The 12,419-nt window shown below is 35.2% G+C and overlaps 1 protein-coding gene and 1 non-coding gene across 2 annotated transcripts; both read right to left on the reverse strand.

The window, feature by feature from the left end:
- Positions 1–763: 763 nt before the first annotated feature.
- On the reverse strand, positions 764–879 carry LOC145609870 (U5 spliceosomal RNA). The gene has a single exon (XR_014106144.1). It is a non-coding gene; the product is annotated as a U5 spliceosomal RNA (small nuclear RNA).
- An 811-nt stretch (positions 880–1,690) lies between these two features.
- Positions 1,691–6,938, reverse strand: LOC145608091 (triacylglycerol lipase SDP1-like). The gene is made up of 3 exons (XM_081663691.1): positions 4,883–6,938; positions 3,928–4,071; positions 1,691–3,279 (listed from the first exon to the last, which is right to left on the reverse strand). Exons 1-3 carry the CDS (start codon positions 6,299–6,301, stop codon positions 2,290–2,292), a joined length of 2,553 nt encoding a protein of 850 aa, XP_081519817.1. The 5' UTR covers positions 6,302–6,938; the 3' UTR covers positions 1,691–2,289.
- Between the last annotated feature and the right edge of the window lie 5,481 nt (positions 6,939–12,419).

Consider the following 12,419-nt stretch of genomic DNA (forward strand, 5'->3'; position numbering starts at 1 on the left):
TGTCAGTCCTTAACTCTAGCCCAGAAAAGGCAGACACACCACATGAAACATGAAAGCCACTAACATTTCACATTGTTTCTCTTTCGCACGCTTAAATTTAGAGCTGTAAATTATTTGTACCATCAAACTAGCCAATTCTTGTGGTCTAAATTTACTAAAATCCTTTCAAAATCTTTTACTACGTATATACATACACACGGGTATATATAGAGATAGGTATATCCATTGATCGATAGGTGATTTTTCCTCCTTTTCCCGACTTTTATCACTACAAACTACTCATACTCCGTAATTACTCTATGACTTACAGAGTAATGACTCCTCTAGTAAAATCTAGTTGGTTATCAAACAAAGCCTAAATTTTATTACTACCAAACACTAGTATTTTGGTATTAAATGAGTACCAACTAATCACACTTTTGTATTAGTAAGATTTTATTAGAATCTAGAATCACTTTTAAAATATTGACTCAAGCAACAAAACAAAATGATCAACTTAAGTAAGTTTCTAAGCAACAAATAATGTACAACGGTAAACCGTTGCTCATGAGATCTACAACCCTTTGTATCATAAGTGGCTCACTTTAACCGGTATCAAAATTATTCTTAAAATTGGTATTACGAAAATAAATATTATGGATAATCCAACATTAACCAAATAGACAAATAACACTTGGTTTTTGGGAAAGGTAGCTTGTTGCATAATCTCATTACTTATATTCTGTACAGTATTCTTTCAAAAGATTTGTAGTAGGTTTGCTGGGAGATCTATTGAAGAACTCCCTTCAAAAATAAACGTATGCCACTATATGCAGCGAGCACACGGTATTCTTTAGTAAAAGGCGAAAGAATAGTTCGCTTTGTGCTCACTGCGTGGCTGCGTGAAGAGAACCATAAAGAAGCACCCTTGTTTATAATAGTTTCTTAGCCTGTTTCTTTCGCTTGGTCCATGTGGGACTAATTTGAAGTGAGAGTATGTTTTCAACTTAGTATTCAGCAACGAAACTGAACCCTATAACAGATGGGCAGTTGATTACCAAAATTGTTAATGATACATTTAAATTCTAATTGATCCAAATCAACAATGAATGCTCAACCAGGTTTTCGATCTTTGATTTTGGTATCACTGGTGTATATTTTGTTCTAGTTATGTTTGTGAATGGACATTTTATTTGTAGTTATGACAGAAAACTCTTTTGGTGCATTAAGCTAATGCTAGGCTTGTTCTGATGAATGCATCCGATGACATTATAGACTTGTAATTGCGGAAGCTAAAGCCGAAGCCGAAGCCAAAGAGGGGGAGTTCGGAAATATTTTTCAACCAGCAATTTGTCATTACCTCACTAACTGTTGTCATTGCCCAAGATAGAGTTTAGATTGCCAAAGTTCTTGCTTACCTGATGTTCTGATATCAGGTTCATGACGAAAACAAATACAGTATAGCAACAGCAGGTTTTAAAGATTGGATGGTGGGATGGACTATATTTCACATGTAAAATAATAAAAATTACTACTCCGTACATCAATTAATCAAACTGCTACTGGTAATAGCGATTTTATTAAAAAAACCTGTATTCCGATTTCAATTAGCAGTTATAGGAGAACAACACGGAGTCACTAGGTTTAAATTTTACTGATCAAAACTGATTTGCTCCTCAAAATTGACTAACAGATCTCTGTACTAAATAGGTTATAAAAGAACTTGCTTCCACAGTCGAATATAGTCCCAAAAACAAATATACTTGTTTTTATACAAAGATTTTAATGTAATTTATGATACATGCTTATCTCCTACACTAGAATCAGCAACCCCGTTGGATAAAAAAGGAAGATTGCCAACCGTAGCTACATCTATGTTAATCGACGTCAAAACCAACCTCGATGCAATGGAAGTTTTTCCATGGTCAATTTTACAAAATTTGCCTGGCTAAACTTCACAAAATGGCGAAAAGCATGGGATATGGCCCCATGAAATTGTTAACATAATAACATACAATTATACAAGAGTAAATATCATATTGAGTTGTCTACAACTCAGTAAGAAAGATGAAGATGATAATGGTATGTATGGCATCGAAGCTGAACTCTTCATGAGCACTCATATTAGCAGTCTGCCAAATAAATCAATATTGATCACACCCTATGTAGCTCGCAGTTTCAACTCCTAGAAGCAGCATAATTGAACTTGTTAAATCTTGCGTTTCAGGGCAAGAATGGGCAAGCATAGCATAAGATCAAGCTGAGCCTTAAAATTCAATTCTCGAAGATTGCATAAGAACATACTGAGCCTTAATCTTCAATTCTCGATGATTGCTCGGAAGAAGAAGCACTATTTTCATTTTCTGCATTGGAATGGCCTTCTGGCATAGAATTAGAATCGAGTTTAGCGGTGTTCTTTTCATAATCACCATGTTCAGATTCTGAGCTGGCATCAGTGTCCCTCTCAGGGCATTCAATTTGCACACACTCAGCAGCAGAGCTGGGCAAGCTTGTATAGCTCTCAGAATCGTTACTCCGACCTGAAACTGTAAGGCCTTCCTTTTTAACAACATTAAACACTATCCCATTATGGATCCTCTCCGGCTGCAAAAGATCACCTTCAGTGACAGTAATACTACTAGATCTGCTTAGCCCTGTCCGATTTCCAGAATCCCGCTGATCATGATCTGCATTCTCAGAATTCCTGTCGAGTGCTGCTCCCCTTGATTCCCTGCTCACTGATTGCATTACAGCAGAGTTCAAATGTCCTGTAAGACTTTGCTTCGTTTCAGCATCCATGTCCAAACTCTGAACAAAGTCAATAAACATGTTAGCAGATGCAGTCCTCATGAGCGGTCCACCAGATCTTGTCCATGTGTTCAGATCAATATTTTCAGACTCGCTGTCACTGCTGTCATGTATGTTCCGGAAAGTTCTATGATGACGGCTTGAAGATCCACCTGCTTGCTGAAAGGACGCAACTTCAGCAAGAGCTTCTTCATCAAGAGATCCTGTTGAGTTCTCTCGAGCAATACAGTTCCATGATGGTATTCTTTTTGAAGCATTAAACCTAACGTTAGAAAGATTTGGAACCTGGGTCTGAGAAGCAGCTGCAGCGGCACGCTGAGCACTCCGCCTCAGTTTACGCATGTGGTTAAGAAATGCAACACACTCATCTAGAGCAAGTTCAATGGCACAATTGGCTTTTATGGCAGAAAGCTTCTCCCAAGTACATCTTCTACCCTGGTTTGCTGCCTTCTGAAGTTCTCCATATGAAGGATTCTGGATAATTTTTGAGTACTGTAAAAAGAGGAAAATAAAAAAAAATTATGAGTTAAAAGACTTAGAGCCAAGTACACTATAATGTTAAAACAGGAGCAAACCAATTCCTTCAGTTAAAAAAATCCATTACCATGGTTAAGATACCGTTTTCATTAGGAAAATAAGATAACTGCAATACTGCTAAAAAAATCTTTTAAACTATTACAAAGACAAGAAAATAAAAAAGAGAAAAAGGAAGGATGAAGCAATGGGGCAAAGGTGAAGACATCCCTTAAACAACAAGCGGTAAAGAAACATCCTGATGTCAACAATGAGCTAATCCATGATTTTAATGGGATAAATATGCTGGTTCTTGAGATAAAATGTGGCAGACAAAATTTGAAGCAACTATAAATTTTCCAGATTTTTGTCCACCAAAATTTTCAGGCACATGACAAAGGCCAAAGATATTTATCAGGTAAAATAAGCAACTAAATTGCTGTAACTTCTAACAAAAGGCCATTGAAAGCAAATTATTTGAGCCAAAAATAATAGACTTTCAGATGTAAGAAACGAGGTAAGATAACAACTACGTAGTAAAATTTTAGCAGTACAAAGAAATTTATATTATAAACTTCACTGAAATACTGAATACAGCGAACAAACTCAAGATCTGTCAGAACATACCTGAGCAAGTGTGGCAGGCATCACCACTGTGACATCACCCTCCCAAGCCTGAGCAAACAATTTGGCAATCCCTCCCATGGGAAAACCTAGTTCCAATATCTGGTTGCATCTGTGTTTCACTTCCATCTCAGCCAAATGAGCAAGCTTAAAGTTATGACAATATATTATATTAGCTTCAAGGAAAAAAGTGATTCTACTAGACTTATCAATCATCGAGTCTGGTAGTTTGAAAGTTTACAGACAGGACTAGATATCGAATAATAAGGAAAAATGTTACAAGCAAGTAAGTAACAACAACTAGTTTTGCAGTTAAAATAGAGAATTGAAATGACAGTGTACAGAGTATTGTCACCAATTCAAGCCGATTACTAGGTAGTAGCTGAAGAAACTTTAAAGATGGTCAAGATCTAATGCTTAATGCCTAGCTTAATTCAGATAATCAATTTCCACATAACCTGTATCAGAAGGATGTAATTCAAAACCCTGCCAAGTACTTCATTATTTCTATTAGTCAAGTTCTACAATATTGTCATGACCTAAATAAACCTGATAGTTTTCCAAGTCAAATTTACTTACATGGAAAGGGATTAAGTGAAACTATAAGCTCAAAAAAATTAGGTGCAGGTCGGGTAAGTTCATCAGTCATTTGGATGACAATGCTAGCAGGAGGCATTTACAATGTGTTTGTGGGCAGCAAGTTTTAACAAATAAAATATGCAATTACCACAGCCAAATTGCACATGTTATACAATACACAGTGGTATATGAATTCAGTGCGATAACAGGTCTTCCAGCAAAGGATTTTTGGAAAGTTATTTTTAACAGTTCTAATGACTCTAAGAATTACAAGTAATAAAACATTAATGCAGGAAGTGCAATGAAAGCAGAATATAGCACAGAGAAATTTAAAGTCATTAAGCAATCATACAAGTTTTTGTAAGTTGAATAGGAATACCTTGGCAGCAAAGTTGCCTCCACATGCTCTCACAAATTCTTTCATTCTCAACAATGGTGATATATGAGGGTTGGCTTGACTAACAATAAAGTGATTAACATTGAAAAGCTCTTTCAAATTCATCATGGGTAAATCGCTCTCCAAGCTACCATCCCTCCACCGGCGTGACGGGGTTGTACCTTCCTCGGGTCCAAGATGAAAAGGTGGGTGATAAGGTACAAGTTCACCAAACCTATCTTTAGCCATCAGTTCTTGGGCCTCAAAAAGGCCTGGAAAGGCACAAGATGCTGTCACAGCACTCCATATAACAACATGAGGCGAAGTTAAGTAGTTCAGACAACGGGGAGGCTCATGTTTCCTAGGCGAACATACTGTTATACCAAGAATTCTTCCGGTCATGTCATAGGCCTCCTGGAAAGTCATATTACTTGTGAGATTCCTCAACAACATTTGAAGCTGCCTAATCTCATGAACGGCTCCTTGGGTCATGACCCTCTTCACAATTGTAAAAATACCCCCAATTTGGTCAAAAAACTTCAAAGAATGCCATGAATCCTCAAAGAAACTCTGAAGCTCAGGCCAAGATCTAGTAGCAACTACAGAGCACATTATAGATCCTACACTAGAGCCAGCAATTATCCGAGGCAAAAGCTTATGATCCACCAACGTTTTCACAACACCAACATGGAAGGAACCAAGAGAAGCACCACCACTTAAAAGCAAAGCAGTCCTACCAAAAGCATGCCTTGTCTCATGCATGAATGCAAGCTTTTCTTCCAAAATCAGCTCTTCTGAATCTGATTCACAAACCCTTTTCAATTGTAAAGTAACTTCATCAATATATTCCTTTATAAGTTTGGGGACTTGAAGCCTCCCCTTATGAAGCTCAGGATTACACATATTACCAAGATTCCTCATAAGATCAGCTCTCATACAAAAGATGATATCTCTCAATGACCCTTCCTGTCGACGAAGCCTCAACTCTTGGAGCTTGTTCCTCACAAGTTCCTCATCATAACACTCAGCCTCATTCAATTTTGGGGATTCTTTCTCCAACATCTTTGCAGCATGAGACCACTCCTCATAAGTAAGCGCGGTTCTCATCATATTCCTCCAAAACTTCCTCCTATAAGCTATCTCCGCCGTTCTTTTAACATTCGTATATCGTTTCAACACAAAAGCTATTATGGTCACCATTGCCAAAATCCCCTGAGGATTCCGGGGATGAAACCACGAAAACACCGGGCCTAAATAACCTCTAAACACACGCACGAACCCCATTAAAGCCCGAGCTAATTGGTACCCAAAGTGAGACATAGACTTGCAGAATAGTATTCTAAAGGCAATCGTCCTACCAACAATTGAACTAGGTCCAATTTTGAATAAATCAATATTTGCTTCATTACTTATAACATCCATAATTCAATCAAATCTAAGCTCAAAGCCCCAACAAATTAGAAACTGATATATACACAATACAACAACCTCCAAAACTTATTATCTGAGCAATATCAAAATCCAATTTCCAAATTTTCCAATTCCCACCAAAAAGAATCAAACTTCCCAATTCCCACAAGAGTATATCAAATTAGAATAAAGGGTTTTCAATTTAATCTAAAATCAGCATAAAAAGTCTTCTAATTTGAGGGTTTCTGATATGTTAGCCTAATCAAGAAATTTTGAATAAATTACAAACAATAAACCTAGAAAATATTACCAAATATAAACAAAATTATGGCGGCAAACCTCCAAAGTTGATCAAAATCCAATGCGAATCTACCTTCTGTAAGATACCCAGAATCAAATTTGAGGGATAATTGCAGAAATTATGAAAAAATAATAAAAAGGGCAAGCTATTAATATTATGGGCAAGAAAATAAAATAATTTAAACATGTATCGAAAATTGTGAAGTAGATAACATTACAACTTTATTCAACCGAAGCTGATGTAGATCACAGTCAGAATAAGAAGAGTGGATTTGATTGAGTATATTACAAGGATAAGGAAGAAATACCTTTTATTTATTTTAATTTATTAGATTTTTTTTTGCAGTATTTTGTTTTCTTCTTGTGATTTCTGGGGATTTTTTAAATTTTTTTTTAATAAAAAAGATGAAAAATAAGGGAAATCCAATTTTTAAAAATTTCCAAGAATAATGGTGATTTTGACATAAAATCCACGTGGATAACAAGATGTGATTTTGCGAATAATTAATAGTTAATAATTTTGGAAGGTTCATACCTCTTTGATTTTTTGCTGGGGTTGTCAAATTATGAGATGCCCCACAAGGCAAGGAAACCTAGTTAACGTGGAAGAAAGTTTAATTAAGGTGGATAATTGAAAGTTTTTCTCATGAATCATGTTTGAATCCATATGAAACTAAGTTAACAAAAAAAAGGAATGGATTTTTACGCAATCAGGATTTTCACAAGTATACACGTTATGATTTCAGATAGTTGTCGATTACATTGTAAATATATTTGAAATATTTGAGTTAAAAACTTTGAACAAGTAAAAGAAATTTTAAACATCCTTCAAAAATCTTTGATAAGAAAATACTCCGTAAGCAATAATTTTTACAGTCTTGTTATAACTTTCAATATATATCTCAATATCACATTTCTTCTCCTTTTATTATCTTTTGAGCCCTAAATTAATTATACAAGTAATACAATTATATAAGTACTTGATACAAGTAAAGTTTATTTTATTCTCATGAATTGAAGTTTATTTAATTATATTTAAATTGAATTATATTGATTTGTATTTTTCAGACAACCTCTACCTTGAAAAAGTTTATGTTTGAAGCATAATGATGTGAGGGCTCATAACTTAAAAATTGTCAAATTATTACAAGGGTAAAGTTAAGTGTTTGTCAAAGTGTCAATTTAGATTGTATCAATACAAGTCAACTATTCTAGTTATAGGGCCTGTTCACATTTACTTAATTTCAGTTCAGTTCAGTTCAGTTCAGTTCAGTTCAGCTCTAATCAGTTCAGTTCAGTTCCAATCAGTTCAGTTCAGTTCAGTTCAGTTCAGCTCTTAATTTCCCTCTCACATAAAATATTCATTTCAGCTCAATTCAGTTCAGTTCAGTTCCAATCAAATCAGTTCAGTTCAGTTCAGCTCCAATCAGTTCAGTTCAGTTCAGCTCAATTCAGTAAATATGAACAGGCCCATAATCGAAATCTCTATTATATCAAGGGGTGAGGTATGGGAGACCTGAGTGTGGATCCGGAGCTAGTTGTACTTACAGATGGAGCATGGAAGAAAGAGAGTACTGGGACTGTAAAGGCAGGAATTGGATGGGTAATATCTATAGCTAGTAGAGAGATCACTAAAGGGGGAAGGACAATTAGTGCACAGTCACCTTTACAGGCGAAATTGCTAGCAATCAAGGAAGGGTTAGTATAGTCACGTTGCCTGGAGGACTCGGCGAGAGTCTTAAAAGACGGCACGGAGGCGGTCAATATCTGCAAGAATCCGATGACAGCCCCTTAGGAACTTCGCAGGCTTGCACAAGATATCCTTTGTATTAGTAGAAGCTTTACTTATATCATGTTTCAAAAAGTACCAAGAGCAACAGTTGCCAAAGCACACCAACTAGCACAATGTGCTAGAAAGGGAAGGTGGGCTTAACAACACTCTTGGTTCATTTGTTTGCTCTTTATCACAAAAAAAGTAAAAAAAAAAATAAAAAAACATAAATAAATAAAAGAGGGGGGGGGGGGGGGGTGAGGTAGAGTTGTCAACCTAAGATACCTAAGTTTCATTATTATTCTTGTAAAATAATTGGTGTACATAAATTTTAAATGTAAGCGCGCATCACGTGCAAATAATTCTAGTTCAAAATTAATGGAAAAATGAAATGAATTTGTACAATTAAAAATATGTACTCTTAAATCTTGGCTTCAAGAAGAACTTCGTATGCATATTCTATTTCAATTGATGATTATGATATGGTTCTACTTCACCTTGGGCTTTGATGGTTACATAAACACCATATGGTACGGTTCTAGTTCACCTTGGGCTTTGATGGTTCTAGTTCAAAATTAATGGAAAAATAAAATGAATTTGTACAATTAAAAATATGTACTCTTAAATCTTGGCTTCAAGAAGAACTTCGTATGCATATTTTATTTCAATTGATGATTATGATTATTACTACGTAATTCTCAAAGTAGCTCAAATTTCTCTTACAAGTCAAATAATTTACGTGGGTTTAGATATATATGGTTCTAGTTCACCTTGGGCTTTGATTGTTACATAAACACCTATAAATGTCCTGGACAAACTTTCTTGGTTTCATAAACACCTATGAATATCATGGACAAACTTTTTTGGTTTCTCCTATCTAACTAACCAACCATTTCTAAACTCTAATTTGAGCCGACAAAACTACAAAAGTAGACAAGACATGAGCCTCAATTAAAAAATTGAGTTAGTGTCAAGAGTTTACTACATGTTTAATTAAGCGGGTCAATATAAGATGACACGTTTAATTAGACAAATCTTAGTAAGTGTTGAAATTTCCAATCAACAGTTTAACACAACCCAACCCGCCTAAGAAACACCTATAATTTAAGAAACTAATGATAAATATTTTGAACGAGGCTAACATTTTTTTTCTATGTAACACAACAACAAGGCACAAATTGGACACAAAAAAGTGGATTAGTTAGGATTTTTTGACTTTTATCACCGAAAAAAATCAAAAAAATGTTTTTTACCACCAAAACTTCTAAAACTTTTATTTTACCACCAAATAAAAAATTAAAAGTTGTTTTTTACCACCTGTCGTCAAAAACCTAACGGAATTTTTTAAATTCTTCGATTTTCGTGTCAAACACATGCTCTTTAGAGGTTTTGGGGGACACTTTGGGCCTTTGGAACCAACTTGAGGTCAGAAGTGACAAAAAATGATCGAAAATGCCTCGTTTTACGTGTTTAAAAAAACCTCGATTTGCGTGAACACGCAAAACGAGGCATTTCCAATCATTTTTTGTCAATTTTGACCTCAAATTGGACCCGTAGAAGCAAAGTGCCCCCCCTAAACCTATGAAAAACATATTTTGCGCACGAAATTCGAAGGAAATTTTTTTAAGCCGTTAGATTTAACGGTTTTTTTTGACGTTTGGTGGTAAAAAACAATTTTTAGAAATTTTTTTGGTGGTAAAAAACAATTTTTTGATTTTTTTTGGTGGTAAAAGTCAAAATTTCCTTATTATTAAGGGTTTTCGACATGTTAAATTAAATGGGTAAACACAACATGACATGTCTATTAAATGGATCGGGTTGGTTAAGGGTTTTCAACATGACACGTCTATAAAATTAAGATTCTTCAACCCATTTAAAAACAAAGTTTCTAAGCTTAAGAAGAAAACTTTAAAAAGTTCAACTAGAAAGAATTCGAAGGTTTTGGAACTTTCTTCCATTTATATATCCTCTATGTAAGTGAGTGTCTTGGCTCCTAATCAGATTAACATAGTTGCTCCCAATGCCTCCCCAAATACTAATGCCAATCATTTGTGCCGATATGCATGTTTAGAAAATAAAAGAAGAGATGCCTTCGTTTAAGGGGATGTGTGGCAAAATATAAAGATGGTCACCAAGTACTAAGGGCCTGTTCTCATTGACTGAACTCAGCTGAACTGAACTGAAGTGAACTCACCTGAACTGAACTGAACTGAACTAAAATGAATATTTTATAAGAGAAGGAAATTAGGAGCTGAATGAACTGAATTGAGCTGAAATGAACTGAACTCAGCTGAACTGAACTGAATTTCAACGTAAGAGAACATGCCCTAAATGTATGATAGATGGTATCACAATTCTCATCATAGCAAACACAAAGTGCATCTATCGTTGTCAAATGATAATATACTTGCATTTAGAACAATAATTTTGAAACATTACTTTACCACATTTTTTCACCTTTACTGAAATCAAGTCAGAATAAAAGCTACTTGTAAAATTACCAGCAATATCACTAGAAAAGGAACTATTGGCCTTGACTACTCAATTGTCTCAACACTCTCGAGCTCATCGAGCACACATAGTCGAGCGCAATGGATATGTACGAAGCCGGTCATTGCACCGCCTGCCAACACATGATGGCAGCAACGACCTATCTAAGTACCAGACTACCAACCACGCTGAGACAATACTAGATTATTGAGATCTCAACAAGCTCCCTTCTTTTTAACTTTTAAGGTGGGGTGAGGGTGAGATGATGGAGCTTGGGTTCCACATTGCACATGCATCACTCTACAAATCGGTGATCCAATCAAACGGGCCCACTCCCTTGGCTTTGGCTCAACTCTGAACGCGTTTTACTGTCGTCATTAGGAAACAGACAGATCACATTCTATATGAATACAATGGTCAATTTGTCTGATTTATAACTTAAAATTCCTTCTGCATCTGGATTATGCAATAAAACACATAATATCATATTGTATACTGATATATACTAATCATATAATAAAATCAGCTGAAAATAGACAGATCATATTGAGTATACAATAGTTAGAATATAGTACCTTAAGAAAATCAAAGGTGATAATTCAACAGTGGCAACTGTCAAGTGTCAACTGTCTGTGTACCAAGTATATAATAGTCTCCTCAAATCTAGATGTACTGTACATCAGATCTTCAGTCTTCTGCATTACCATAATCGTTCCTCGGTCACCATGAAAATATTTTTTAAAAATACATAATAAAGGTCTGAAGAGATTATTTTAAGAGAAGCCTAGAATTGTTCCACAAATAGTTTAGTATGAATGTGTCACAGCTACATTACTGCTCATGAATGACATACACTTAAGGTAAATGTAAAATTAAATAAGAAACACTACTGAGTTTATATTATTGAAAGGTATAAATAGATTAATACTCATACAAATGATTTTCTCAACTCATGTAACTAATCATCAATCATCACCCAAGCTAAAGACATAAGAATAAAGTGCTTATGAGAAAAGTATTCATTGTTATTCCTTTTACAAAGAAAGAGTAGGCATTTATTAATTTGACACTGTCATTAAAGTGAGGAGACAAGTCTTACCTCATTCCCACTTGGCCATGCAACCATCAACCACGTGGGTTTGAGAAAGAAAACAGATTAACAAGGGGCGAAATATCCTAAATACCCTTACCAAGAAGATTGTGACTCTAGTAATGACATTATCAACATATTTCAGCTTGTTAATTGTCTAACTGTTAAGCAACTAGGCCGACAATTTGAGAAAGCAAAATATACGTACTTCATATAAAGAAGAAGAAAAAAAACACACCCGCACACAAAACATTTTCTTAAGAAAAATGAAAAGAGAGAATCACACACAAAAGAACAAAGGAAACCTCGTTTTCAAAAGAATGAGCACCAAGAGATGAAGTTTACAGATAAAATTTATACAAGTCAAGCCGGCAATGCAGGCCAAGTCAATTACTGAATGACCGCCCTTTTGGGTTTAAGTCAATGCAACATAATATTACACATCTTACAACTATATCATGGTCAGTAGCACCTACTCA

This window comes from Chenopodium album, chromosome 23 (genome assembly GCF_948465745.1).
Source record: "Chenopodium album chromosome 23, dcCheAlbu1.1, whole genome shotgun sequence".
NCBI classification, from domain to species: domain Eukaryota; kingdom Viridiplantae; phylum Streptophyta; class Magnoliopsida; order Caryophyllales; family Amaranthaceae; genus Chenopodium; species Chenopodium album.

Coding starts and splice junctions, on each gene's coding strand:
- LOC145608091 (XM_081663691.1), bottom strand. CDS start 6,301: ATGGATGTTATAAGTAATGAAGCAAATATTGATTTATTCAAAATTGGA. Junction 4,072..4,882: donor GAGGCAACTTTGCTGCCAAG/GTATTCCTATTC, acceptor CATAACTTTAAG/CTTGCTCATTTGGCTGAGAT. Junction 3,280..3,927: donor TGCCTGCCACACTTGCTCAG/GTATGTTCTGAC, acceptor CTCTTTTTACAG/TACTCAAAAATTATCCAGAA.